This window comes from Manis javanica, chromosome 11, assembly GCF_040802235.1.
Source record: "Manis javanica isolate MJ-LG chromosome 11, MJ_LKY, whole genome shotgun sequence".
Lineage (NCBI taxonomy): Eukaryota > Metazoa > Chordata > Mammalia > Pholidota > Manidae > Manis > Manis javanica.
In genome coordinates, this window is record NC_133166.1 from 19,953,666 (window position 1) to 19,981,130 (window position 27,465).

At 54.0% G+C, this 27,465-nt stretch overlaps 1 protein-coding gene across 12 annotated transcripts in view; it reads left to right on the forward strand.

The window, feature by feature from the left end:
* Window positions 1-27,054, forward strand: part of ARRB1 (arrestin beta 1) — a 70,103-nt gene extending 43,049 nt beyond the window's left edge. For 3 of the 12 annotated variants that reach the window (XM_017642379.3, XM_017642381.3, XM_017642380.3), the window contains exons 2-16: window positions 1,923-1,953; window positions 3,766-3,826; window positions 6,422-6,466; window positions 7,316-7,471; window positions 8,749-8,808; window positions 9,650-9,717; window positions 11,828-11,963; window positions 12,819-12,903; window positions 13,362-13,434; window positions 14,249-14,386; window positions 15,606-15,689; window positions 16,936-16,959; window positions 18,518-18,588; window positions 19,377-19,428; window positions 20,775-27,054. In XM_017642379.3, coding sequence (XP_017497868.3) covers window positions 1,946-1,953; window positions 3,766-3,826; window positions 6,422-6,466; window positions 7,316-7,471; window positions 8,749-8,808; window positions 9,650-9,717; window positions 11,828-11,963; window positions 12,819-12,903; window positions 13,362-13,434; window positions 14,249-14,386; window positions 15,606-15,689; window positions 16,936-16,959; window positions 18,518-18,588; window positions 19,377-19,428; window positions 20,775-20,886 — 1,173 coding nt within the window. In that variant the 5' untranslated portion in view covers window positions 1,923-1,945 and the 3' untranslated portion in view covers window positions 20,887-27,054. Of the gene's footprint in view, window positions 1-1,922; window positions 1,954-3,765; window positions 3,827-6,217; window positions 6,264-6,421; window positions 6,467-7,274; window positions 7,472-8,748; window positions 8,809-9,649; window positions 9,718-11,827; window positions 11,964-12,818; window positions 12,904-13,361; window positions 13,435-14,248; window positions 14,387-15,605; window positions 15,690-16,935; window positions 16,960-18,517; window positions 18,589-18,923; window positions 19,094-19,376; window positions 19,429-19,523; window positions 19,646-20,774 lie in introns of those variants that run through there. The other 9 variants (XM_017642375.3, XM_037026228.2, XM_017642373.3 and 6 more) reach the window with 7 other exon arrangements.
* Window positions 27,055-27,465: the final 411 nt, after the last annotated feature.

Consider the following 27,465-nt stretch of genomic DNA (forward strand, 5'->3'; position numbering starts at 1 on the left):
AATTAAATAGGCGCTCAGTAGATGCTGGTCCTGCCTCACTCCCTTCTTATCACTCCCCCGCTTCCTGTGTCCAGGCTGCCCCTGCCTGTGTCAGGCTGCCCTTTGTGCCTCTCAGGCACCACTGGAATGGCTTTCATTGACTCATTTATTCAAGGCCTCAGGCATTTGTGGCTTCTCCTTTCCCATAGACTCAGGATCTCAAGGGGTGGATGGAGGCTTCTGGCTGTAGCTGGGGTCCCAGTGGCCTGTGCCATTTCTCTGGTCTCTGCAGGTCCAGCCCTAGCTTGGGAGCTGCTGGTTCCAACTGTGTGATCTCTATTTTTTCTCAGTTATTGTATTTTTTAGCAATGATTATACCCCAGCTGACTAAGACAGCCTCACACTCCAAACACTGGTAAATATTTATGAGGAGGAGAGAAGCCCAGACCTCCTGGGGGAGGTGAGGGAGAGATGTGTCAGGTCCTTTTTGCAAGCCAAGCTCAGACTCATCAGTGGTCCCTTGGGATCCAGAAATAAGGGGTGCAGGTGGGGGGGTGGGGGCTATGGAGGCTGCACAGATCCACCATCTCTCTCCCCTTCTGGAAGGAGCCACTCTCACTGTGATGCTGTGGGCCTGAGCCCACCCTGCCCCGGATGCCTGCTGGACCCCTGCTCCTAGGGAAGCATTTATGCTGTGTGGGTCCCTCCTGACAGCGTGTGAGCCTGCTCCACCACTCTCTTTGTCACTGTTTCTCTCTCCCTCTTTTTGTTTGTTTTTCCACCTCTCATCCCATCTTTTATTTTCACATCTCCAACACCAGTGTCCCTCCCTCCCTCCCTCCCTCCTTCCTCCAGCACCTTCCCTTATTTCTGGGTGTTGGTCTCTGTCTCTCACTTTTCTTCTCTCCCTCCCAACATTACTCCGAGTAATTCTGGGGCCAGATGATGGGTGGTAGGCAGTGGTCTCAGGCTCCCAAACCCTGCTGGGGGGAGAGGGTGGGGTTGCTGCAGATGGCAGTGTACTCTGGAAGGCAGGCGAGCACTCTGAATAGGGTGGGGCCTCTACCGACTCCACATCCAGGCCTCTTGCTGTGTGGTCACTGGCACATCTTCTGCCTTCCCTGGGCCTCAGTTTCTCAATTGGTTCCTTCACTAATTCATCCATTCACCCACTCAGCTAATATTTACTGAGTACTCGTTGCCTGTCCTTCATTAACACAGATGTGTTAAACATTTACTAGATCCGCCATTCTCTGTGCTTGAATGCATCCACGGAAAAGAGACACAAAGATCCCCGCCCTCCTGGGGCTGAGGTGTTAGCAGTGTAGACAGGCACAAATGCAACCAGCAAGTGAGGTAGGAGGCTAGGAAGTGTTGAGTGCCATGCGAAAGGGAAGTAGAGTAAGCGAGTGGGGCTGAGGTGCATGGTGAAGCCCAGGCTGGGCAAGCAGACCTGTGGGGAGCGCGTCCAGGGGAGGGGACCGCCGGAGCCCAGGCCAGAGGCAGGTCCCCCCTGATGTTGGAGGGACAGGGGAGGTGGTGGGGCTGGAGGAGTGAGTGAGAAGGGTGGGAGGTGAGGCAGGGGATAGAGGAGGCAGGTGAGGCCATGCACACGCGGCTGTTCCTTGCCTGAGCTGGGAGGACTCTGCCTGGTCTGACTTATCTTGAAAGATGCCCTCCACTTGCTGGGTGAAGAACAGATGGACGGGGCTGTGGCTGGAGCCCAGGAGGGCTATAACGGTGGTACCCGTGAACTGGTGGCTGTGGCTTTAGTGGATGGAGATGGAGAGATCTGATTCTGCTGGCCACTGTTCCAGCTCTCAAGGCTTGGATGGTGCCTGGAAGTTCCTGCAGGCCCCTTCTTCTCAGTCCTGCTGAGGATGACCTGCAGGAGCCTTCCCCTGGGTGGGATGTGCTGACCCTGGCTTTCTGTCTCTCCACAGGGTGTTCAAGAAAGCGAGTCCAAATGGAAAGGTGAGTCTATAGCAGCCATACCCAAGCTCCTCCAAGCCCTGAGCTCTTGTTCTCTCCTGAGCATCTCTCCTGCCCATACGTGACCCCGCACACCCCATCTGATGGGGAGACACAGCTCTGTCCTTAGGAGCCTCCAGTCTAGGGGGAGCTACCCTCTTAGGAACCCTCTGAAGGTGGCAGTACAGCTCCCCTGGACTTTAGGGAGCCCCTGCTCTGGTGTGGGGAGACACAGCCTATCACAGAGACTTCAGTGTGGGTGTGATAATTAGAGTAAGTGTCAAGGGACTCACAAGCACTGATTCCTCTGGTGTGAGAGGCCCTGGAGCCTCTCTGCTGAAGCCTGGTGTCAACTAGTTATCCAGGGCGGCCCCCAGTGCCTGGCCCGCTTTCTTCTTTCCACAGGCCCCAGGCTCCATTCTGCTTTCCTTTCAGTTCAGCAAGTAGATATTACCGACATCCTTCCATGTCAGGTCCAGGCTGAGCCCCTGGGTATTGGGGTCGGTGTACTAAGAAAAATGAGACCCAGCCCATACCACACCCCGTCAGGTGGGGGAGGCAGACATGGACATTGATCACTGTAATGTAAAGTGGCAGGTGTGAGGCAAAGGGGTGCCCAGGGGCTGCAGAACCTAGCCTGGGTGGTCAGGGGTGGCTTCTCCTTGGAGGGATGCACTTCCAGGCAAGGCAGGGTGAAAAAAGGCATTCTAGGCATGAACATAAGTCACAGGGAATGTGGGGGAATCACAGCAGCTGAACCTGAGTGCCAAGAGGAAGGCAGAGGGGGCGGCAGCTGAGGCGGGGGAGGCTGCAGGGCTGGGTCTCAGGGAGTCTTGTGGCCGGACTCCTGGCCTGGGCAAATAGCACCAGGTGTGCTTCCAGTCTCCCTCTCTGCCCATAGCAGACTTCACCCATCACCATTCACCCTTTCCTGCTGAGCCAGGATTCCATCTGAGATTCCTTCTCAACCCAGAGTCCCAGGCAATCGATCAGAGTTGGCATTTGGAATGAAACCCATTTGTCATCTTACCTCTGGGCACCGAAGAACCATTAAAGTGTTTTCAGATCAGAGTAGCATTATTAGTTTTGCATTTTAGGACGACCAGTCTAGCTAAGGAGGGAAGAAGCCCAGAGTACGTGAGGCTTCAGTAGCAGACCATTGAGGGGTCTGGTGTGTAGTCCAGGCAAGAGTGGCTGTGAGGCCAGAGAGGAGGGGGTGCGTTGAGAAATACAATTGCAGGAGACTCATCAGGATTTAGGGATGATAGAGGAGCTGGAAGCATTTTGGACAACACTCTGCATTCTAGCTTGGGGATTCTTCCCTGAAGGCTGGCTGCTGAGCGGTGCACCAGCTCCCGGTTCCTCACTCGGAAAACAAGCCCTCTTACAAGTGGATCCCTGCCTGACTGCGAGGGCCGAGGAGCAGTGAAGAGCTCAGGCTCAGTGCTCAGAGCACCCAGCTCAGCGCCTCTGGCCCTGCCGCACCCAGCAGTCCTGCTCAGCAGACTTCCTGCTGCTGCTGTTCCACATGGGTGGTGCCTGGTGTGAGCTCCCCAGGCCTCAGTGTCCTCATCTGTAAGATGGGAACAATACCAACTTCTTCAGAGGTCTTTGGGATGAACAGGTGCTTCCGAAATTGTACAAGAACTTGTTAGTAGGAGGGCTGGGGCTCAGTCCAAGTCCAGATAGGATTTCAATCGGTCTGGGAGTTTCAGGGGCAGCTCCCAGGGTTTCCTTCAAGGCAAGGGCCAGTGGCTTTTCAGAGATGTGTCCGCCAGGCCCACAGCCACTAACATCCCCTGCATCTCTCCCTAGCTCACTGTCTATCTGGGAAAACGGGACTTTGTGGACCACATTGACCTCGTGGACCCTGTGGGTGAGTCTCTGGAAGCCAAGGAGGGAGGCACAGGGGGCAGTGGGGCTGAACTGGCTCCTTCCAGAGAAGGGCGTTTGGAAGCTGCCCAGGAACAGCCCTTAGGTCTCCAGAGGGAACTCGTGCTGAGAATGGGGCATGAGTAGCTTCCTGCTTCAGTCAGCAGACATTTGCGGAGCAGCTACTTTTCCCTTCAGAGGACTGTGTGAGGAAATTGTGGGGAGGACTGAGATAAGAGGCAGGACAGGCATCCTGAGGTGATAAGGAGGATGTGGTTGATGATGGCGGGCTGCTACTAATGTCCTTGCTTCACAGATGAGGAGAACGGCACAGAGAGGTTAGCCGCTTGCTTCAGGTCACAGAGCTGTACATAGAGGAGTCTGGATTCAAACCTGGGCCACCTGGCTCCACAGAACCTGTGTTCTGATGTCCCCTCCTGGCAAACGGCAGGATATAGAAGGAAAACCCTGGGCTTGTAAAATGCAGGCTGTTCCTCACCCACATGGAGGTCTTGCCAGACCCCAGCTTGTGGCTGAAGGTACCTTTCAAGGCTGTATTTTAGCTCAGGGTTTCTCAACCTCCACCGTTGATATTCTGAATTGGATAATTGGTGAGGGCTGTCCTGTGTATCATAGGATGGTTAGGGGCATTCCTGGCCTTTACCCATTAGATGCCAAGAGTACCCCCATCCCAGTGTAATAATGTTATATTTGGACATTGCCAAATATCACCTTGGGAGATGCAGTCACCCCTGGTTAGGATCCCAGGAACCATAGCTCTTGTTAGAAGAGCCTCAACCTCATTGCCTCTTCTCATGGGGTAGAGGGCGGCCCGGAATTACCCCTGTTTTACATATGGGGATAGTGAAGCCCAGAGAAGTTAAATAATTAGAGCAACACAATCCCACTTCTCCTCTCCTGCATTGTCTGGGGACACTGGTGTTCTCTGAAACTCAGTGTCCCCTCTGCCATTTGCATCTTCCCCCCAACTGTCCCCTTGGAGCCAGTGAGCAAGTATTCTGGTGTTTGCCTGTGGTCTGCTTCAAGGCTGTTTCCAGTGGGCTGTCTGAGGCCAGGGCTGACCACACCCATTGGCCTATGAAGGACTGCAGCAGGGTAGCCCAGAGGTGGGGTGGGTGTGGGGCAGGGGCCAGAAGCAGGCAGGAACCAGGCACCCCGAGAGCTGTTCAGCAGGTGTTCACAGAGCACCTGTTTGGTGCCCTGTCCTGTATTGAGCCCTGGGGATCCCAGAGAGGTCTGGGCTGTTGCCCAGAGTTGATCAAATGGTCCACATTGAGAAATACTTTTTCTGTCTCAGCATTGAGCTAATTATGTCTTCCCGGGCTTAACTATCGCCCATGGCTCTCCTTTGAACCCCAGGGCATGTCCAAACCCCCTGGCCTACGGACAGGACATTTCAGATCAGACCTGGCCTTTCACCAGCCTCCAGGATATGTTCTCCCAAGCTCCGAGCTGTGCTCTTCCTGCTGCCCATCTGGGCCGTCCTTTGATCATCTGCTTGGCGACCCATACTTCCTTTTTAGACCTGGCTCCAACTTACCTCCCCAGAGAGCCTTCCCTGACACCCCTGGCTGAGGGGTGTGCCCTTGCTGGGATGCCCTCTCCACTGACTTCAAAAGGAGGGAGGATGCACAACAGGCTCTGGGGACAGAAGGGCACTCCCCTGTCCAGGTGTCCAGAACTGGGCTAGGATCAGGAGCCCCCAGGCACTCACTCCCAGAGGTGGCCTCTGAGATGCCCTGACAGATTGGCTGTGGGGGCCTAGCTAGGCTCGAGTGTGGAAAGAGGTTTGCTTGTTCAGTGGGTGTGGCTGGGGGAAGTTTGGCCTGAGTTGACTGGGGATGTCAGGCAAGGAGGTAGCTCCTGAGTCAGTGTTCCTGGCTTCCTGGGGTTCTGGGCAGAGAAAATACCCTTTGTGTCTAGCTGGACTCTACCTTCCCAAGGCCAGGCCTTAGGCCATTCTCCGCCATGTCAGACGTGCCAGGTACCGTCTAACAGTGCACATGCATTAACTCATCTAGTTTTCACAGGAGCCCTGGGAGGTAGGTTCTAGGGAATCCCAACCTCTGATGCAAATCCCAAATCCAACACAACTCTGGAAGCCTAACATTGTTTATAAGTTAGATGCAGAGTTTATTTAGTGGTAAAATCTTGATCTGAACTGATAGGAAGCTCCTTATGCCTTATTTAGGCTCTTGATGAAAATGTTCACATTTCCCTTCAGAGGTACTGATGGGTTTGGGGCTGCCCCAGGTCCTGCAGAGGGGTTCAGAACAAATGGAGGATAGGCCATATGGCCTTCCCACAATTCAAAGCTTCTAAAGCATACCTGATGGTAGGGGTTTCAGACCCATGTTATTATTCTCATTAACAGATGAAGAAACAGAGTCACCAGCTGGGTCTGTGAGGCCAACCTGCAGGTGAGGGGTCATCCCCCCGGGTCTGGCTGCCACCCTGTTTCTCTCATGATGCTTTTGGACAGACAGATGGTTAGGTTTGGATTTGGCTTGGTGTTTGGGGCTTAGGTGTTTGAGAGGTCAAGTTGGGAGGGGCTGCTCACTCTCTGTCCTTCCCCCAGATGGTGTGGTCCTGGTGGATCCTGAGTACCTCAAGGAGAGGAGAGGTGAGGCTGTGGCCCCCACACCCAACCTGCCAAGGGGCCTCTCCTTCCCCACCAACCTCCAGCCCAGGGCCTCCCTGACTCCCAGACAGGACATTGGCTAATTTTATAGCTGCTCCCTGCCCATCCCCACTGGTTCTTCCCTCCACGGCTCCAATGAGCATCAGAGCAGGTACCCTGGTCTCCTCTGGCCTGGGGCAGCCCTGTCCATGCCCACTTAGGGAGGACTTTGCAATGCCCTGAGCCCTTTTACATCAGTTTATCATGATGTAAGGCTGGGATGCCAAGAGGGCAGGAGTTAGGGGCTCATTTTGCAGAAGAGAAACACTGATTCCCTGGGAGGTAAAGGGATTGTCCAAGGTCAGCAGAACAGGGCTTGGCTGGCACAGGACTCTGTGCCTTCTGACAAGCACAAGACTGCCCAGCACTTCTTTCCCCTCTGCTCTCTCCAAGTATACTCCCTCCCATCCCTCCCCCAGCCCCTCCTCACCAGTCCTGCCAGTTTACTCCAGCCTCCACCAACCCTGTCAGACCACCTCCTTGGCCCTATACACATCCCAGGACTGGAGTGGGGGTGGAGGAGGACAGAAGTGAGCCAGCACTCAGCCCTCACCTCCCCTCAAGGGCCAGGCCCCCTGGTGGCTCTTTTACGTACCCAGTGCCCTGTCCCAAGGGCAGCACAGCTCTCCCCATAGAAGTTTTGGGACAGACCTCTGGTGTCCAGCTGGGCCAATCCCAGGACTCAGCTGGTGCCCTGGGGGGCCCTGTCTGTGCCCTCCCGGGCCCCTCCTCAGCACCCCTGCTCCCACAGTCTATGTGACACTGACCTGCGCCTTCCGCTATGGCCGGGAGGACCTGGATGTCCTGGGCCTGACCTTTCGCAAGGACCTGTTTGTGGCCAACGTGCAGTCCTTCCCGCCAGCACCCGAGGACAAGAAGCCCCTGACGCGGCTGCAGGAGCGCCTCATCAAGAAGCTGGGCGAGCACGCCTACCCTTTCACCTTTGAGGTCAGGGACTCCCAGCTCCTGGGGCCCCATTGCAGAAGCACCACCTCTAGGAAGCCCTTGGGGCAGACACACAGGAGCAGCAGCTCCCTATGACCCAGGTTCCCAGTGCACTTTGGGGTGTGGGGCACGTGCCTCTGGCCACTGCCAGGGGTGTCAGCCCTATCTCTGGGGCATGACCAGATTCCCTGGGCCCTCCTGAGGCCGGGTCCCTGGGGAAAGAGCTGGCGGGGGTTGCTGTAGAGAAAGAAGGAACCCTTTCTCGCCGCTGGGTCACTGCATAGCTGTCTCCCGCTAACACCAGCAGCCCACCTGCCCAGCATCAGCCCACTCACAAATGAGGGACCACAATCTGGGCTTCCCTTGCTTTGCCGGGAAGGACCCCAAAAGTCTGGATTTTAAAATCTCCTATTTCTCAGACCCTCCGATTCTTTGATTCAGTGAAATCCTCTCACTTTCTGTTAGGCGAACAGGGGACGATATGGAGGCGTCTTCTCCATTGTAGATGAGTTGGTTTCCTGCAGCTGTAACAAACTACCATGAACCTGGTAATACTTAAACATGACAATTAAAACAACACGTTTAGTGTCTCACAGTTCTGGAGGTCAGAAGTCAAAAATAGGCCTCACTGGGATAACGCAAGGTGTCCAAGGGCTGCACTCTCCCCAGAGGCTCTAGAAGATTCTCTTTCCTTGCCTTTTCCAGCTCCTAGACACAGCTCACTGCCCTGGCTCATAGCCTCAGCCTCCCCTCCCCACCTTGAGTGCCTGCAGGGGCCCGTGGGGTCCATCTCACATCCCATCGCTCTGATGATGACTCCTCTGCTTCCTGCTTTCACTGTTAAGGGCCCTGTGATTGCCCTGGGCCCACCTGGGTAATCCAGGCGAATCCCCCAAGCCCAGTTCCTTAATTTAGTCACCCCTGTAAAGGCCCTTTTGCCAAGTAAGGTTACATAGTCACAGGTTTTGGCGATTAGGATGTGGACTTCTCTTGGGGGCCATTATTCTGCCACCACAGTAGACATCATGGAAAGACCTTGTCCAACTGTTGTTCCGTGAGGACTGGCTTAGGCTCAACCCTTAAGATAAACAAAAACAAAAATACTGAAACCTTGGGCTTTCCTGGAGGGGCTGTGGGTCAGGGTGGGGCGTCCTTGGCATGGTCTGTCCTCTCCTCTGGAGCCCCTGGTCTGATGGATGTGTGTGTGGGTGGTGGGGGTGGGAGATATGGGAGGTCTGTGGTGAATGACAAGTGGCTCATTCTGTCTGTCCTCTTAACAGATCCCTCCAAACCTCCCATGCTCTGTGACGTTGCAGCCAGGGCCTGAAGACACAGGGAAGGTGGGTCACCCCAAAGGGAGCATCTTTCTGGGTGCAGGACACCTGTGTCCTCAGGCCCCTGGCTCTATCTCTGGGAGGTACTGGGAGCCCCCTTGTGTCTAGGCCAGTGTGATCCCACTTCAGATAAACAGCCTCTTTCCAGACATGGCAGCAGATACCATGTCAGCCTCACACCCACTTTCAGTTTTGTGTCCAGAGGCTCTCCTGAGGTCACTCCCACTGACCTTGGTGTTGGCTGCAACAGGACCAGAATATTCTCTGGACTACTACCTGGCCTCACAACCTCATTTGGAGATGCAATCATTGCTGTTCTGTGCCAGGGAAACTGAGGCTCAGAGAGAGGTGACACCACTAGTGTCACAGGCCCCAGATCTCTGAGCCCCAGTTTCCACATCTGCAAACTGGAGATGAAAGGATGTGCCTCCTGGTGCGGCTGGGACCCTGAAGCACTGTACAGCCTGTACACAACAAGGGATCCCAAGACAGGGCTGCTGAGGCACCCGTTGTTTTTTCTGGGCAGTGGCCTTGATGAGGATGGCCACTCTGATGAGGCAGGAGTCTGGAGAGTGGAGCCCAGTTAGGCTGGTTTGGGATGGCCAGTGTTGGGGGACCTGGGCAGAGCTCTGTGGGAAAGTCAGATGCGGGAGGCAGCCGAAGAGGGAGGCAGCACAACATGGGCTGAGCACAAGCATGAGTCAGACCGAGGGGCGGCTGGTCAGGCAGTGGGAGCGCGGAGTCCCTGTCCAGCGTCCTTGCTTGTAAAATGAGAGAGGGGGCTGGGTGTGGTCTCAGGATCCAGCCCTCCCCAAGGACTTGCGGTCAGTGACCCCTTTCCCCACAGGCCTGTGGTGTCGACTATGAAGTCAAAGCCTTCTGTGCAGAAAACCTGGAGGAGAAGATTCACAAGCGGTGAGAAATGTGGAGCTTCCGCATTGGTGTGGGCTGCCTACTGGCAGAGGGAGGGAGACAGGACCAGCCTTGGGTGTGGACTGCCTACTGGCAGAGGGAGGGAGACAGGACCAGCAAAGTCGGAGAGATAAGTAACAATACCTGGAAGTGTGCAAGGAGGGGCTGCACATTCCAGCCTGGGGAACTCTGAGAAGGCCACTCTGGAGGTTTGGCAGGTCACGGAGGGCTTCCTAGGGGAGGTGGCTCAATTTTCCAGGCTCAGGCCTCAGCATTTTTTCCTTTACATCACTGTACTTGCTTCCTCCACCTCCCCGTCTCTAGTCTCATCCCCTCCAGATTCCATGTTTTTAAAATTTTGTTGTGGAAAAAACTGAAGTTCAGATTGTTTTAAACAGTGAGCAAGACTTTTCCCAGCCATACTGAAACACCTGCCCACACACTGTGCCCCCTCTTCCCCCCATTTCCTAGTTCTCCTGGGAAGCTAGCAGGCAGCAGCAGGTGATGGTGGTGGTGGTGTCAATGGAAGCGTCTAAGCAAGGAAGGGAAATGGAGAAAGTGAACCCACCCAGCAGATAGTGAGGAGTTCAGCCCGTGTCTCAGAGGGGAAGTGTTCTGGGCAAACAGCCAGCCCTGACTTCCGGGGTGGGCTGCCCAGCCCCCGCTCTCAGGCCTAGCATGCCTCCTAGTGGGGCTGGTCTTAGCCCCCACTTCCCTACCTTCTGAGGCAAGGGTCCTGCGGGAGGCTGGCTGAGGGCCCTGCAACCTCCAGCGAGTGGGCTAAGCTGGCCACCTGGTGGCTACAAGATGAATTGCAGGCATCTCCATCTCTAGCCCGGACAGTTCCTGTATTCCGGGAGGCGGGACCCTTCTCCCTTGTTTCTCTTCCCCCTTTTCTTCTTAAGACCTCAGACCAGAAAGGAAGGGGTTGTGGCTTGTGCAAGGGGGCCCTGACCAGAGCAAGGAAGAGGAGCGACACCGAGAGCCACCAGTCTCACCCCACCACCAATGGGACGTTTTATGTCCACCCCAGAGTTATTACTAATAATGATACAGCAACTGTCATTTATCAAGGGCTTATTAAGGGTTTATTAAGACACTGTTCAGAGTGATGGACATGTATGTGCTAATTTAATCCTTAGAGCAAATGTAAGAAGTAGGTCCTGCTATATTATTACCAGTGTTTACAGATGAGGAAAGGAGACACAGAGGTTAATTTACTCATGGGTGTACAGTTAGTGAGGGCAGAGCAAGGGCATTAACCCTGGTATCTGGTTCCGGGGAGTGGAGGCTCCTTATCTGAGAAATGGGGACTTGCCGAGTCCCCATCCCCTCACAATCCTTGTGTCCTCCCCTCCCTGAGCCACTGTCACCTTCACTGAGCCCCATCTCATCTCTGGGCCTCCATCCTCTCCCTGAGTCTCTATCCTCTTCAGTGGCCTGCATCCCTGTACCCTGTCACCTGTCTGAGCCCCCATTTCTTCATGGGGCTCCTCTGCATATTTTTATCTAATAGATATTAAGCAGGCATTTGCTATACAGCAGGCACTGTCATAGGTGCTGAGAATACAGTGGTGCACAACTCGACAGACGTTTCCGTCCTTAAGGAGCTTACCCCATTAGGTGACGTAGGAAGTGAAATGTCCCTTTCTTCCCATCCTGCTAGCCACAAAGACACAGATTCACACAAAGTGCTGCTGCAGGGTGATTTGGCCGAGCTGTGGGAGTGCAGACCAGGAGCAGATCAGAGTAGGTAGATCCTACTCTGGAAGAGGAGGTATTTAGCTGGGCCTTGAGGAAGGAAGCAAGTGAGGGTAGAAGCAAGAAGACAGTGTGATAGGCAGGAGCTCAGTACAAGCAAAGCTTCAGAGGCAGGACTAGATAGACTATCAAGATGATAGTGAGGAAGTCGGGGTGGCTGGGGACAGAATGTGGGATGATGGAGTGGGGCCAGATAGTGTCAAGGCCCCTATGCCAACCTTTGCAGTCTGAACTGGATTCTAAGGCTATGGGGAGCCACGGCAGTCTCTTGAGCAATAGAGGGATGTGAGGACTGCGAAGGGGCGGGAGGCAGGTAACTCTGGTCATCTTCCTCTCTGCCCATCTCCATTAGGAATTCTGTGCGCCTGGTTATCAGGAAGGTTCAGTATGCGCCCGAGAGGCCTGGACCCCAGCCCACAGCTGAGACCACCAGGCAGTTCCTCATGTCGGACAAGCCATTGCATCTAGAGGCCTCTTTGGATAAGGAGGTAGGAGGCTTGGACTGGGGGTGGGGGGGGTGGGAGCTGCCCTACCATGGCTGGGACCTTAGATCCTAACTCTCTCATGGCCTCTGGGACAGCTTGGGTAGGAGTTTCTGCCCCCAGCCCTAAAACACAGGGCTCAGAGAATCTGAGACCTCCCTTGGAGGATTTGGGGAAGCCTCTTGGGGCCTAAAGGGGTGCAAAGGGGAACAAGAGCCTAAAGAATATGACTGGCTTCAGAAGTCAGTGTACCTCCCAAAGGGTCCTGGGTCCTGGCCAGTTCTCTGCACCCCCATTCTCCTTTTAGGTGTGGGTACCCTCTCCCCCTCTTGGGGGCAGCTGAAGGCAAGTGCTTGGGGAAAGACTCAAGGTGAGGCCCTACAGTGAGGGTACAGAGCCGTTTTTCTCAGTAAGGGAGTTAGCCCTTCCTCACCTTTCTCCTGCTTCTTCCAGACCCTTTGTGTCCAAAATTCCAGGCAACCAGAGTTGGCAGGGACTTGATACATCACCTGGTCCAGCTCCTCCATTATACAGAGGAAACCTGTCCAAGGTCACACTACTGTCATCCTCATTATCATTGTTATTGTTATTGTTACCATTATTTCTGGTAACCAAGCCTGGACTGGAGTCCAGGAATATCACCTTCTAATTCAATTATCTTTCAGGGTCCCACAAAGGAACTGAAGTCTAACATGCCTGGTGGCTTAGTGTCAGTGGCATGTGGCTGATGAACTTGGGGCCAGTGTCAGAGTGGCCAAGGTCTGGGGACCCCAGGAGATGCGTTGATGCCTCTTCTCCCTGCGCCTATCTAGAGCTTTGATAAACTCCGATCCAGCCCTTCTCCCTTCTTATGCCCTCCAGATCTATTACCATGGAGAGCCCATCAGCGTCAATGTTCACGTCACTAACAATACCAACAAGACTGTGAAGAAGATCAAGATCTCGGGTACCCCGGGCAGAGGGTCAGCCCGGGGTGGGCAAGAGGGAGTCTTCCTAAGGGTTGGGAGCAGCAGAAGGCTCTCCCTTGTTAACTGCCTTGTAAATAACAACTGGCTCACAGGGAAGCCCAGGGCCTACTCTAAACTAAAGGGTAAGGCTTTCGAGGCTGATAACACAGGCTGCTTATTGGCCAGGTAGTGAGTTTACTGTTTAAGCCTCCCCTCTTAGCTTCCCTGGGTCTGGCTGGGCAAAGCTGCCCTCGGGGGGAAGAGGTTTGGTTATGGAGGAAGAGAATGGGTATGTTTGGGCTGCTCTGTGGGTGGAGGTTGGGGGTGGTCTTCCGTAGAAGTTCCTAGTGGATTCTGGCCATTACCTGGGGCTGAACGTCCCCAACTCGGGGGACTCTGGGGTGGCCAGAAGCTGCATCGCTGGCTCAGACCACTTTGTTTCCCTCTTGCTCCCCAGTGCGCCAGTATGCAGACATCTGCCTTTTCAATACAGCCCAGTACAAGTGCCCTGTGGCCATGGAAGAGGCTGAGTAAGTAAGCGCAAGCCCATCTGTGGATGTGTGGGGTTGGGTAGGGAAAACATCAGCTCTGTGTCTACTTATAGGCCCAGATGGCCCTTTTCTACCTGGTAGGTGGCTGGGCCTCAGACGTCCCCACCATTCATAGTAGATGATCCTGAGCAGCCTTTTAGAAAATAACCACTCAATTTAGCCATAAGAAAATGCATGTCACAGTCAAGGAAAAGACCCACAAAACTAGAATGACAAAATAAGAGCTAATGAATCCAAAGAGATTGGGGTCATAATTACACTGCATCAGAAACCTAGATTGAAGGGAGGTATTTTGCTATGAGCTTCCTGGAAGCCATGGCAAAGAGGGTACGGCACTAGGTATACAGCTTTTCTTGTCTGATAAAGGAATAATCCAAAACATTGGGTAAAAGGATTGTGTATGGGAGGGTAGAGAATAATTAATTTAAAAAAAATCTAAGTTTGAGGAGAGCTGCTATGGTTGAGCATGGGACTTTGTCCTAAGCTTGTAGTAGCTAAGGCAAGAAGAAAGATTTCCAATAAAACATCTTTTCTCAACTAAAAGAAGTAGCATAGCCAATTAAAAGATGCACCTGTTTTTTTATCCTGGCCCTGCAAATAATGTGGGTGAAGAGGGAAAATTGATTTCATATAATTTTTTCATGTATGTGTGTGTTTATTTACTTATAATTTTTGTAACCTAAAACATTTCTTAAAATGTTGCTATGTAGTCTTGAGATGTCCTGGCTGGCCTGGGGTGAGGGCTGGGGTTGGCTCTGGGGTGGCAGTCCACACCTGCCTCCCTTCTTCCCAGTGACACAGTGGCACCCAGCTCGACATTCTGCAAGGTCTATACACTGACGCCCTTCCTGGCCAACAACCGAGAGAAGCGGGGCCTTGCCCTAGACGGGAAACTAAAGCATGAAGACACGAACCTGGCTTCCAGCACCCTGTAAGGACCCACCCGCCTTCACTCCAGGGCTCTCAGACGCTCACCCCTCCACCAGTGGGCCCACACCGGCCTTCCTCCCGTCAGTGCCAGCACAAGGCATGGGTTGCCCTTTCCCTAGGCATTCTCCAGGGCCGTCCTCAGGAGCTTGAAGTTCTAGGGACGCTGTCCCCAGCTCCCACGCCTACCCGGGGATGACCCAGAGGACAAGATGGACCCCTAACTGGGCTCCCTTAGTCAGTGCTGGGCTCTGCTGGTTTGCTGAGGCAGGGCAACCCGGAGAGGTTTCCCACAAGGGGCAGTAGCTCCTGACCTAGTGTCTTCAGTCGGATGGGGTGTGTCCCTGAGGCAGAGTAAGGCTGGAATGAAGGAAGTAGCTTCTGGAAGCGTCCCAGCAGGAGAGGATGAATCAGGAGGGGGTTGGAGAGTCTGGAGAGATCAGGGTAGTAAGCTGGGCTAGATCACATGTGGAGGTGCCCCTCAAAGGCAGGGACCCTAAGACCACATGGTCACCCCTGCCCCAAGGTCATCACTGGCTTTCTGAGGCCACCCTCCTCTAGCCGAGACCTGGGGGGCATGGGGCACCTGTCTTGCCCGACCCGCTGAGGTCTGGCCCTATGGTGGACTTTGGCCTGCCTCTGCTGCACCCCTGTTCACGACACCTAGCACGGACCCTGTGCTCCAGCCAGACGGGCTTTCCCCACCCCCTGCACATGCTCTCCCCTCACCTCTGAGCGTTTGCCTTCTTCCTCCATGCTGGCTCAAGGCCTACCTGTCCTTAAGACCTGTTGAGGCACCACCCCCTGCAGGGTCTTCCCTGATTCTCCCTCCCTTGCCAACTGCCCTCACCCTCTCTGAACTCCCAGTCTGGCCCTTTGTGCCCGTGGGTTCCTGAGCAGTGAGTGAAGCAGAATCTGTGTGAGTGTAGGAAGACCACAGTCCTCACTGTGCTGCTGGCCCTCAGGCCCTGGAGGGAAAGGGGCTAACTGGGCTTGCGCAGGGGGTGAGTTTCACAGCCAGTTATGGAACCAGGGCCCCAACCCCCCGCCCCCACCCGACCATTAACCCCTGCCTCGGGCAGAGCCTGCCTTTCTTCACACACCGGCCTGGGCTTGCACTTGGTGGCTGAGTGGCCCAGGGGAGGGATGGATGGTCAGCGCCCCTGCCATTTCTCACCGACCCGGTGAGCCCGCATGCACCGCCTCCCCGTGTCGCTCTGCAGGTTGCGGGAAGGAGCCAATAGGGAGATCCTGGGCATCATCGTTTCCTACAAGGTGAAAGTGAAGCTGGTGGTGTCTCGGGGCGGGTGAGTGCCCCATCCCGGCCCAGGGCCCTGAAGGGCAGGATGGCGTGTCCCCGGTCGCCGGTCCTGCCGATCTGCTGGACCTTTTAGCTGTATCCGCCTTGGGGTGAACCAAGCTGGTTACGCCCTGTTCCTTTTCCTCCTCCTCAGGCTCCTCCTCCTCCTCCTCCTCCTCCATCCCCCTTTCCTCTCCCAATTTAGGGCACTTCAGCCCCTCCCTTGCCCCTCCCACCTTTCTCTCCTCCCCCTCATCCTCCCTGCAATCCCTGGCGGGCACCTGGGGTGGGGACGGGGAAGGCTTCCCCTTGGTCTGTGCTGTGGGGTTTCCAGGGGACTCTGTCCCTATCTGGGGCACAGCACTCACCCCCACTCCTGCCCATGCTCATCTGCTGGGAAGATGGATAAAGGGGCTCAGAATTCCAGTGCTGGACTGAGGATGTTCTGACTCTCCCTTTTTACAGATGGGAAAACAGAGGCCCAAGTAGTTCCCCAAACATTTTCTGAAATTTCCTCCCCTAATCTCAGATCGTGGGCTGGGTGCTGGGGTCACAGCGGTAGACCAGGCATATTCCCTGCCCTGGAGCACAGTCTGGTGGAAGCTCAGAAAGAACTACTTTTTCCCATATGTTGGGCCTACAGGTTGTTATAAACATAGAACTAGGATTTCTAATTTGTCACAGGGATTTTTTTTCTAATTCATAATTTCTATGAAAAGATTGGAAAGCTAATAGCATTAGACACTGACTCCCTTTATTGTTAGAATAATAAGTGCAGGTAGAGGTGTGTAATACTGACCACATTTTCTAGGACACATCAGAATCGCAAATCCCAAACTCTGTGTCCCTGTGACTCTTGCAGGACTCAGACAGTCTGCCTCAATCTCTTTCCCTGAGAAAGGCTCAGTGAATCCCTCATTGCTTTCTTCTGCCTGAAGATAGGCCTCCCAGGGGCAGGCAGCCCAGGGGTTGGTTTCACATCTTCTCACCAGATGAAGATCCTGGGACTCAGCAAGTCCCCCAAGGGGGCTTTGGCTGAGGCAGGCCTGCGTCTCAGTCCTCCTGGCAGGGCTAGTGCTGTCTCTGTGTATCCCTGAATAAGGAGCTGTAGCTGCACGGGGGTGGGTGGGAGTGTGTCCCAGGGTCTTCTTTACCCCCACGGGCAGCAGAAGTGGTGAATGAACGTGCTTTCTGTTTTCTTCCTCTCTGAACTCTCTCCTGACCACTTCTCCCGCTTCCTCTGACCCACCCAGCCTGTTGGGAGATCTTGCATCCAGGTAAAGTCTGTCCCTTCAAACTGACTGACCCACCTTCCTGGAGGGCCCCAGAGACCACCGGCCTGTCCAGAACCACAGGGCATGGGGTTGGAAGGAAATGCTTAACACTCACTTTTGATTACCAGGCTCAGGCAGGTGCTGGAAATAGAACTCTCTCCAGGGCATCTAGGGAGATGCAGCTGAGTGGCTGTCCTGCTCTTCCATCCACCCAAGAGACAAGGACCTTTGCAGATAGCAAAGCTGGCTTCATTGATCTGGGGGACTGGCTCCCAATCAGTCTGAATTATAGGATGTTTTGGAAAAATTCAGGCTCCATGGCTTTCACACTTCTACACTAATAAGAACTAACTGCTGGCCAAGTATTGCTAAGGAGAGGTCCTGTGGAGATATACTTTAGTAGACAAGATTCCCTTGCAGCCAGCTAGATCTGAATACATTCCAAAAATGAACTTGCCCCAAATGCAGTGGTTTTTGCCTCCTCCTCTCTCGAGATGGCAATATTGCTTATTTCAAGAAATCTTAGTTCATTTGGAGAGGTGAAATTAATTCAATTCAGTTCAAATTTAATAAAAATTTCCTGACCCAATTTGTTCCCAGCCCTATGCTGGGTGCTGAGGTCCCAGGGAGGAAAGAGACATGCCCCCTGCTGTTGATTGCCCATGGCCTGGCAGAACACTAAGATCCATATCCCATGTGGCTTTAGTGAAGATTGGCAAACTCAGGTGGGACAGGCCTTTCTGGCTGGACAGCTTGTCTCCCTGCCTGTCTGTTCCCCTGCCCCTCCTTCCCTCCCTCCCAGCTGGGCCCTGGGCAGCAAGGCCAGTAAGATGAGGCCGTGCTTGGAGGCTCTCATAGTTGGTGGGACCTCTTGGGGTGGCACCACCACAAGCTGAGAGGAGGAGCTTCTAGAGTTGCTTCTGAAAGGGTAGAGAGCAGAAGTGGGTGGGAATCACCTTCTCCATTCTGAGCTGTTCTCTCTCTGGTTGTGGATGTGAATTAAGGAATCAGAATCTTGTCTGTCACTCCCCATTAATAGCTGTGTGGCCTCCAGAAGGATCCTCCCCATGCACTCGAAGCCCAAAGAGGAACCCCCACATCCTGGAGATGTTGGGAGATGGGATGGAGTGAGAATAGGAGTTCCAGCCAGGAGGCTGGGGAGGGCAATGTCAGGGAAGGCTGGGGTTGGCTGTGGTGACCTGAGGCCAGCAGGGTCCCAGGGCACCTCTGGAGCCACCCATTGACCACTGCATACACTGTCCTGGGCAATCCTTTCCCCACACTTGTGCCTCCTCCCACCTCATGGCAATTGGGGATCCTTCTCAGGAAAGGGAGGTTTCCATTTCTATTTGGAGGCAGGAGAGAGTTCTCCTAGTTCAACTCCTAGGGAGACTAAGGCTTAGAGAGTGGCAGAACTGGGGGCTTGAGGCCAGATTTCCTGCCTCTTGGTCCATAGCTACCTCTGACCATTAACCTCTCTCAAGTTCTCAAACCAATAGGGTGTATGACTCACAGCCTGCCACTGGGTTCAAGGCTTACCAGCTCTGGGTCTCTATTTCAGTGATGTGGCTGTGGAACTGCCCTTCACCCTAATGCACCCCAAGCCCAAAGAGGAACCCCCACATCGAGAAGGTGAGCAGGACCTGTGGTCACTGGGGTGGGGGTTTCCAGATAGCTGGTTCCATTCTCCGCCAACTGCCATGTTCCCCCTCTGTGTTAGCATTCAGCCCAGGGTCACCCTTCTTCCCCAGCTCCCAGGACCTGTGTGAGGCCCACACTCCTATTTGCATCTGATGCCCCAAGGAGGCAGAGAGGTCTGGCTCCTCTCCTTCATGGGGCAGGGAGGTCAGGAGTGCAGGGGCCCACTGGCCATGCTTGGAGCCCTGTCTTGCATACAGGCCCCTGGACACACCTTCCTCATAATCCTTCCAAGTGGTACCAAACTGGTCATATTTTATTAAATCTAGAACTGTTCCAGCCAAAAGAGACAACATCATAGTATGTACCACCAAGGGAGAAGATGGTTCCTGCAACTGGACTATCAGATGCCATTGTTTTGTAAAACATATGAGTTCAGAGATGTGAAAATGTGAAAAAAATGGTTTTCTTAGAGTTAGTAAAATTCATGCATGCAAGAAATGAATCTAAGTTATGTGGGAGACATGCCAAAAGGAGCAGGTCCAGAGGGTTTTGTATTTTCCTGGGGTTGCCAGGAGCCTAGGGGGCCCTTCCTTAACCGCCTTCCCTGCCTTGGGGATGATGTGGGTGTTTCCGAGACCGGGAGGTTAGCTCCCCTTCCCCATTCCCCTTCTTCCTTTGCCCTCCCTGCCTTAGCTTGATTGTCCCCAGGTGGGACCTGTGCCCACAGGTCCCCACACCCACTCCCACTAACCCATGGGCACCGGCTGCCCTATGTTTAGTTCCAGAGAACGAGACGCCAGTAGATACCAATCTCATAGAACTTGACACCAAGTAAGCCAAACCCTGCCTGCAGAAGCCTGGGGGGCGGGCCTTGGGCGGCGGGTGGGGCGATGGTTCATTTGCATATATGCTTATTAACCCCTGAGGAGCAGCTGGTCTAACCCCGTCTGCTGAGAGACGCCTCTGCTCGCCTCTTCAGCAGCCTGCTTGCCTGCATGTGACTTGAAGGACCCTCCGTGCCTGTTCCTCTTCCTCCTGCCTTGGTGGGGTCTGTCTTCCTCCCTCGTCCTTGCACGTCCGTCCGTCAGTCCGTTCGTCCATCCACAGCGCCTGCTCGGCTCTCACAGGGCTGGTTCGTGGCCCTGGGCCGGGGCTCCACTGCCCTGCCCATGCCCAACCAGTGGAGTCAGGCTTGGGGTGGGGAAGGTTCTGGGGATCTTGTTGCTTCTGACTCCTGAGGCCCGGTGTGGATTTCCCTGGGGTCAAAGTCGGTCTCCTCACTGGACAGTGGCCAGAGGGGGAGGACCTGGGCCAACATCAGGAACCATCTCCAGGGCCAAGCAGCTTTCTTGCTCCAGCTCCAAATCCTCCCTTCCCTTGTGCCCCAGGAGATATTTGGGATGTGGGGTCTCAAGTCACCCCATGAAGACACCCCAGCTGGCTGGCTGGATTCTGTGGGATAGGGGACTTGGTTGGGCCTAAGTGTGCATGTTTTATCGCAGAAGGAAACTCAGTGGTCTTAGAAGCAGTCCTTAGTCCTGAAATCCCATTCAGGCACCCCTTTCCCCACCTACCCTTCCTCTGCCATGCTGCTTAGACTTGTCACCCCCCAGACCCTCTCCTACCCAAGCTCCCTTAGGATGGAATGCGAGCTCGCACTTCCCTGGAGAAAGGCTCTCTGTGGTTTTCTCTCCCAGTAAGCCAAGCCCACCGGTTCCTGTGCAGAAACAGGGCTGCTTCCTGAGGGTAGCTCTTCAGATGGGGGTGAGGTTTCTTGGGTCTGTTCTTGGGAGATTCAGAATATGCTGGGAAACTACTGGTGGCCTGGCCTCTCACAGTAGGAATAAGTTCTTCCTCTGGCTGCAGCTTAGCTATACTCCTCTCTCACCCTGCCCTGCCCCCAGCCATTTGATATGCCCCCTACCCTATATTCATCAAGAACTGAGTCACTCAAGCCTCCCTCTGCTGTTTCTACAATGGGCTGGAGGCCGTATGTGGCTGCTCCCGCTGTCACTGGTAGGCCTGCAGATGTGCCAGCCTGGTGGGCCTCTCTGCCCAAGGTCAATCCCAGGGGCCGGCCTCAGTCCTGTTTGGCTGGGCTGGCCCTCTGACCCTTCTAGATAAGGCTGCTTCCCCAGCCCTGCAAACATGCCCCATTTTCCTTGTCTTTCCACCAGCGATGACGACATTGTGTTTGAGGACTTTGCCCGCCAGAGACTGAAAGGCATGAAGGATGACAAGGAGGAAGAGGAAGATGGTACGGGCTCTCCACTGCTCAACGACAGATAGACTGGGCAGCCTCCCCTGGCAGCGCCAGGTCCACCCCACGCACTAGAATGCTTACTCGTCTTCTCCCTGTTCTGGCTCCCCTCTTCTTTGTTCTTCCAGTTTCTGCCCAGGGCCTCGCCGTCCTCCAGGCCGTGGTTCCTGGAGCCATGCCTCAGGACTGGCCCCACATCAGCATGTCAGCAGGGCCGCCCATGCCACGTTCACCCCCTCACTGCAGTCACCTCTCCATCCCTCCTCTTTTCCTGCTGACCCCCAGAAAGGCCACCATGGCTCTGACCTTGGAATTTGACTTGGGATGGGGGGCAGAATGGGACACAGGGCTTGGACAGGTGGGGATGAGGGCTTAGGACACATGAGAGGATGTCCACAGTCCCAGGTGGTTAACACAGTTCTGGCAGCTAAAAGATGACCACATGAAGGCCACCCTCTTCTGGAGGGAGGGGCAGACTGTGGACAGATTCTCAATGCCTCTGTGCAATTCAGACCCACCAGACCCTCTCCCCTTGCACCCCCTTCTCCACTGCATGTCCCTCAGTGTGGACAGTGACTTTGATGAAGGTTCGTAGGCCCCAGGAGTTCGATGGACAGACTTTCTTACCAGCAGTTACTTAGTCTAAAGCAAGCTGTGTGAACTAGCCAAGTCTATCTCAGTATTGTCAGGATGTAACACCCCAGATACCTTGTATCTTATGTGTGTCTTCTATCTATAAATAGTCAGAGAGAGAAAGGAGGGGCCTTCAGAGAGCACCAACTCCTATCAGAGGGAGCCAGAGCTCCTGTGAGGTTTCCTGAGGGTGGCTCTGATAGATGGTGACAGGGAGGGGAGGGGAAAGATCTGCCCTGTCCCCTGCTTTTGTTGCCTTACGAGCGATCAGCAGTCCCTCAGGGAAGCAAGGTCACGGGTCCAGAGGGAGCCCGAGCCACCAGGGTCCTCCTGCCTTCCCTTGAAGATCTCCAGGGCTGGGCTGGGCTGGCCCTGCAGGCTGGGGGGAAGTGCCTGAGGCCACGGTACCCACAGTCAAGGAGGGTCCTTCCTCAGAAGGTGGCAGGGTCTGTCGAGATGCCCTCACCTACAGGGAAGGGAGCTGCTGGGTAGCAAAGAGCCCCTTGTTTCCCCTTGGAGAACTGGTGACCCCTCAGTTCCCAGTGTCATGGGTACCAGGACCCACTGGTTGATGTTGGTGTGATTGGGACCTGGGGTGTTCCCAGGACAACAGGATGATGAGGTAGAATGTGTTGAAAGGCAACTATGATTATCTGGCCTTTGATGCTCACTTAACTGTGTCACCTTGGGTGAGTTCCTTTCCCTCTCTGGGCCCCAGTTCTTTACCCAGAAAACCAAGGATTTTGACCATATGATCACAAAGGGCCTTCCGAGCTCTGGCCTCTTAAGAATTTGTGGACATTAGAGCTTCTGGCCTGGTGGGTGGGCCAGAGCCACTGATGCTGGTCCATCTGCCTGCTGAGGGTATTCATTGGACCCCACAGGAGAGCGTCAACCCCTGCCCTTCCTTCCACCCATGCCTGCCACACCAGGCCTGGGAAGTGCCCATCTTGGACCCCTGGAGAGTCACCTGATGTCATGTTATAGCCATTAACTAGCATGAGCTGCATGGCCCTAGAGCCTGAGTATGACAGAAGAGCACAACTTGTATTTGCTGAGGTTTGGGGTGAGGGTAGCCAGGAGTAGGGGGGCTTTTCATAGGGCCTCAGTACCTCACAGACACCCTGAGGTTTACCTCATACTCAAGGAAATGTTCTGATTAGCAGGTCAAGGGATCTATCTCTCCTCCATTCCTGCTCCCTTCTATCTCTGTCCTATACTTGCCTGAAGAGGGAGAAGACAAAATTTTATTATGCCAGATGGGTCTCAACCCTTTTCAGTCCAGCCCCACCTGGGGTAGGCTATAACGATTTTCTATGGTGAAATTACCCAGTTCCCATGCCTGGCACTGCCCCCCAGACCTCCCTTCTGAACCTCATGAAGACTCAACCCTAGGAACCTCTACCCCATGTCAGAACCAAGTCAGCTCGGGGCAGCCACCCACCCGTGGCCAGTCCTGGGGTCCCAGCTGCAGGTGCCCTTGGCATCCAGCCCCTATCAGAGCTCGCCGGGCAGTTCACACCTTGTTTGGGCAGCTGTAGAAGTGAAGTGCTAAACAACCGTGTGCTCTCCAGTGTCTTACTCTGGCCCCTTTGGGCTGGTATAAGACCCTTTAGGATTTGGGGTGATCATTGCCCTACACACAAACCTCTCCCCCCATTCCTAACCCATACACACAAAAGATTTGCCAGGCTGGTTTCTTGTGCTTCTTCCACATCAAAATCCCACTTGCCGTCTGAGTTTCTCCTGACATTTACCTGCAATTTCCCAGCTGCTGGATGCATCAGAGCCCCATCCAGACTTTTACTCTTTGGTGCCAGGACTGCAGAGGTGGTCAAGTTCTTTTGGATTTGGCTTTACCATCCTTGGCGGACAACTTCTCTGCTCAATGCCAAGCACTGGAGACACAGCGATGAGTCAGTCCCAGCCCCTGTCCTCAGGAAGCTCAGGGTCAGGGGACAGTTACAGGGGGAAGTAACAGGGAGCCATTGTATTCAGGGCTCCATGGCTGCTGCTGGGCTATATAGTACCTTGATGTGAATTAGAAATTGTGCCCCTTCCATATGGATTCAGCCCATGTTAGGAGGCACAGCTTTGAGTGGCACGTGGGCCAGAGTTGAACCCTGCCTGCCCCTGGGCTCATCACCCTCCTGCACAGCCGTGCACTGCAGCCCAGTGGGACTCTTGTGCCAGAGTGTTTCCTTTGGCCCCTTCCTGAGGGAAAGGCCCACAGCATCTTTCCAAGTTTCTGGTCAGCTCCAGCCCACACCCACCCTGCAGCCCCAAACATCACGGAATCTTTGCCCTGCAGGGTTCCTCTCCATCTGGAGTCGGTCAGGTGAGACTTCAGAGTAAAACTAGGGGTGAGGGGGCCCTGCTGTGCGACAGACATCTGCAGTGTTGGCTCTTTCTGCGCACATTATCATGGCTTGTGCTGACCATGCAGCTCTACAGTGGGACTTCCGTTGGGCCATGTGGGTTATAGGTAGCAGTCTGGGCAGGAAAGAAGAGCAAAAATCTGCAGGCAGAGGGCCAGCTGGACTTCCTCATCATTCCAACCACAAGAAGAGTTCAGTCTCTGTGAAGTTAAGGACTGAATGACTTGGCTGGATTCCATAGGTCTCCTCAGGCTCAAAGCCCAGACAGGTGAACTTGACCTCACCCATGGTGCTGGTTCAGCTTGGGGAGTTGCCAGCAAGCTGGTTCGCACAGGGTGCAGTGAAAAGTATGCTGGTTTGGAAAGTCACAATGCCTCTCAGTCCTGGTTTGTCACCAACCAGCTGAGGAGCCTTGAGCAAGTTATTCAACCTCTTGGGCTCAGTTTCACTAACTGTAAAGTGGGACAGCAATCTCTTCCCCACCTGACTCAAGGAATTGTGAGGCCCTGGTGAGATGAGTCACCTCTGTAGGTTGCAAATGGCTGCACAGCTCATGGCCCTGCCCCTGTGGGGGAGTAGCTCAGGGTCACATAGGAAGTTACTGGGCTGAGCCCTCCTCCCACTAGTCTTCATCTCTTGCGCCCTTCTTGCTTAGATGTCAACCAGAATGAGAAGCAGCCAGTTGGGCTTTGGTAGCCCAGCTGAAAGGGAAATTCAGGCACTATTTAGGAATGATATGCCCATGGACGGTGGTTCCAGCAACTACAACAGAAAGACAAGACAAAGATATTGTCAGTGATTGGGACAGGGGCATGTACACTCCCTGAAGTGTCACCCACACTTCCCATCTCTCAGACCCCACAGAGGCCAAGAAGCCTTGGCTCCGATCCCAGGCTAGGGAGAGCCACCAGCCCCCAGGCCCAGGGAGGGTCAAGCCACCCCTACATCAAAGAACTGTAAATGTGAGGTGGAATGGCAGTTGCCTGCTCATTCCCTTCAAAGTATAAGGCCCCCTCAAGGGTCTACCAGAGCTGCCAATGCTTCTTGGTGGCACTTGGGAGGGATTCGCGCCTACAGAAAATCCAGGCCTCCCTCTCTGAGAACTGACCCCCAGCTGACCCATCTCCCATTGGTTCTAGCAGCCCATAAAGGCAGCTTCTCCTGCCAGCAACTGGGACCTGGATACTACCCATCCTGGAGGAAGGCAGTAGGCCCTCCATCTTGAACTCATAGGATCTCAAGGATATAGGCCTCTACTTGTTCTGATGTTTCTCTTTTTAAAGTCAACAAGGACCAAAATGGACTTTCCCCACCCTTTTGCATAAGCCTGCATTGGGCCTGGCATTTTGCCACCCTGGCCCGGGAAGCTCATCACTTTTGCCCTCCCTCCAGGAGCAAGCTCCATCGCTTTGGGGCTACCTGTGGAGTGTGATCCTCACCCCTACCAGTTCCCTGCAGGGTTACTGCACAGTGGCCTCAAAGAGAGGCCCACTGAAGGGGGAGATCCTACCACCATCACACTCTGCCAACTCTTCACCCTGAAAGGGAAGTCAAAGCACAGGTCCCCAGGACCCATGACCTACAGACACTATGACACAGTGGTTTTCAAACCAGGTGCTGTGGAACACCTGGTGGTCCACAGAGCTTTGTCAGGGGCTGCTAAAGTGGGAAGATGGGGGTGAAGACAAAGGATAAGTCTTCAGTCCTCCCCCAGTCCCACTTCCACCAGAACAGCTCTGCTTTTGTCTATTTTGCCTATTGAGGTTTCACCTTCAAATTTTTGTTTTGAAGAAAAACTTCAAACCACCATTGGTTTGATCTTAGACCAGCAAGCCAGTTTCTATTCTTGCTTTTCATGTTGGAATGGCTCTACTATTCCAATACAAAGGATCTTTGTATTGGAACTTGGGTCACAGACCCAGGCCCAAGCATTTGTTTATTCACACAGACATGCATGTGTGCATATTTCATGGTCTTGTAGCCCACCCACCCAGAAACTCTCACCTGGATTTGATCTGGGCAGGGTCCTGGTGCTCAGTGAGGATGGATCTTCACCCTGATATTGGCCACACAGCATAGGGGACCATAGAACAAGGAAGCAGGCCCAGCCCCCACCCCACAACTTGTGTCTGCACCCCAATATGATCCTGTGCTTCCCTGGCCCAGGCCCATGGGGTGGGTGATGGGACAGAAGAAGAAACTAGAATCAGATTCCTCTTCACAGTCAGCCAGATGGATAAAAGTCCAAGTTTTCATTAAAAAAATGCCCAGGGAGGACCCTGTGAGGGCAAGATCCCTCCAGAAACTTCTAAGCAGCAGGTTTCCCTTGAGCAGTTCTAATAGGCTTCCACTCCTATGTTTGTGGACCAAGTGTGGAGGCAGCAGGAGCTGCCTGAAGAGGTGCTGGTCCTTCACCTTCAGTCTGTTGGATTCTCTCCCTACCAACCTGCCTGGGCCCCTCACCTGGGCTAAGGGGTAGGTGGGCACTTTGGTGGGACTTGGGCCAGCCCTTGGCACAGAATCCTTCCTGGGCCCCCCACTCAGGGCATTTGAGGTACAAATGTGAGGCTCAGGGCACAGCAAGCCACATGGCATGGGAGAAAGTGCCAACAGGTGTTCTACATTCTGCCCAAGCATGCTCTTGGGAACCCCACTGACCTCATTTTCCCTGTGTGTAAGATGGGGTTAGTGCCAGGCTCTGCCCACCTTACAGGGATTATTACAAGGGAGGGTCATAGGAGAGGCATGTATGAGAGGTGGTGTCATATGACAGGTGGGAGCCGCACAAATTTGGGGTGCAGACCTGCAGAGCACTCAGGAATGAGTATAGGATGTGCCGTCTTCCTTGGGCATCTCTGCTCAGTATTAAGATCTAGTCACAGATGCTATCGTGGGCCTGCCTCTTCCTAGCCATTGGGAGAAGTATGCAGCCTGGCACAGTGACTATGTGTGGATCCTGGGCACAGGGAGTGACAGATGTCTGGGACAGGTCTCCAGGTCTGTAGCCCTGATGTTAAGTGATTATTTTGTGACACTCTCATTCCTGGGCCACCTGTCAGGTTTATCTGTTGTACCTGTGGCATTCCTTGATATGTCAGATAAGTTATTGCAGTTTATTCAATTCTAACAAAACAAATGAACAAAAGAACCATAAAAAGGAGACCATTAAAGGTCTTTTGTGACAGATGCTGGTTGTGCTTTTATTCCTGTCTCATAAGCCATAGACCAGCAAATCTGCCTTGGTTGCCCTGGACTGGGAGATGGGAGCCTGTGGCTGTGTTGGGTGTTTTCTTCCCTTGTCTGCAGTGCCAGCTTCAACCTGGTTCCTGCAGCTTCTGGAGACCACCAAGCTTTCTCCTCCCACCTCTACCACTTACCAGCCTTATGGCCTTGGGGAAGTTCCCAAACCTCTGACCCCTCTCAGACACCACTGGATCCTGTGACCCCCTGGTTTGCCCCTGGGGTGAAGCCATCCCATCTTCTCTTTGGTAGCACTGACCACTTCATCTGGAGTCTTGCCCCCCATCCCAGCACTGGTTCTTTTTTTGATTTTTTGATTTTTTATTAAGGTGTTATTGATATATACTCTTATGAAGG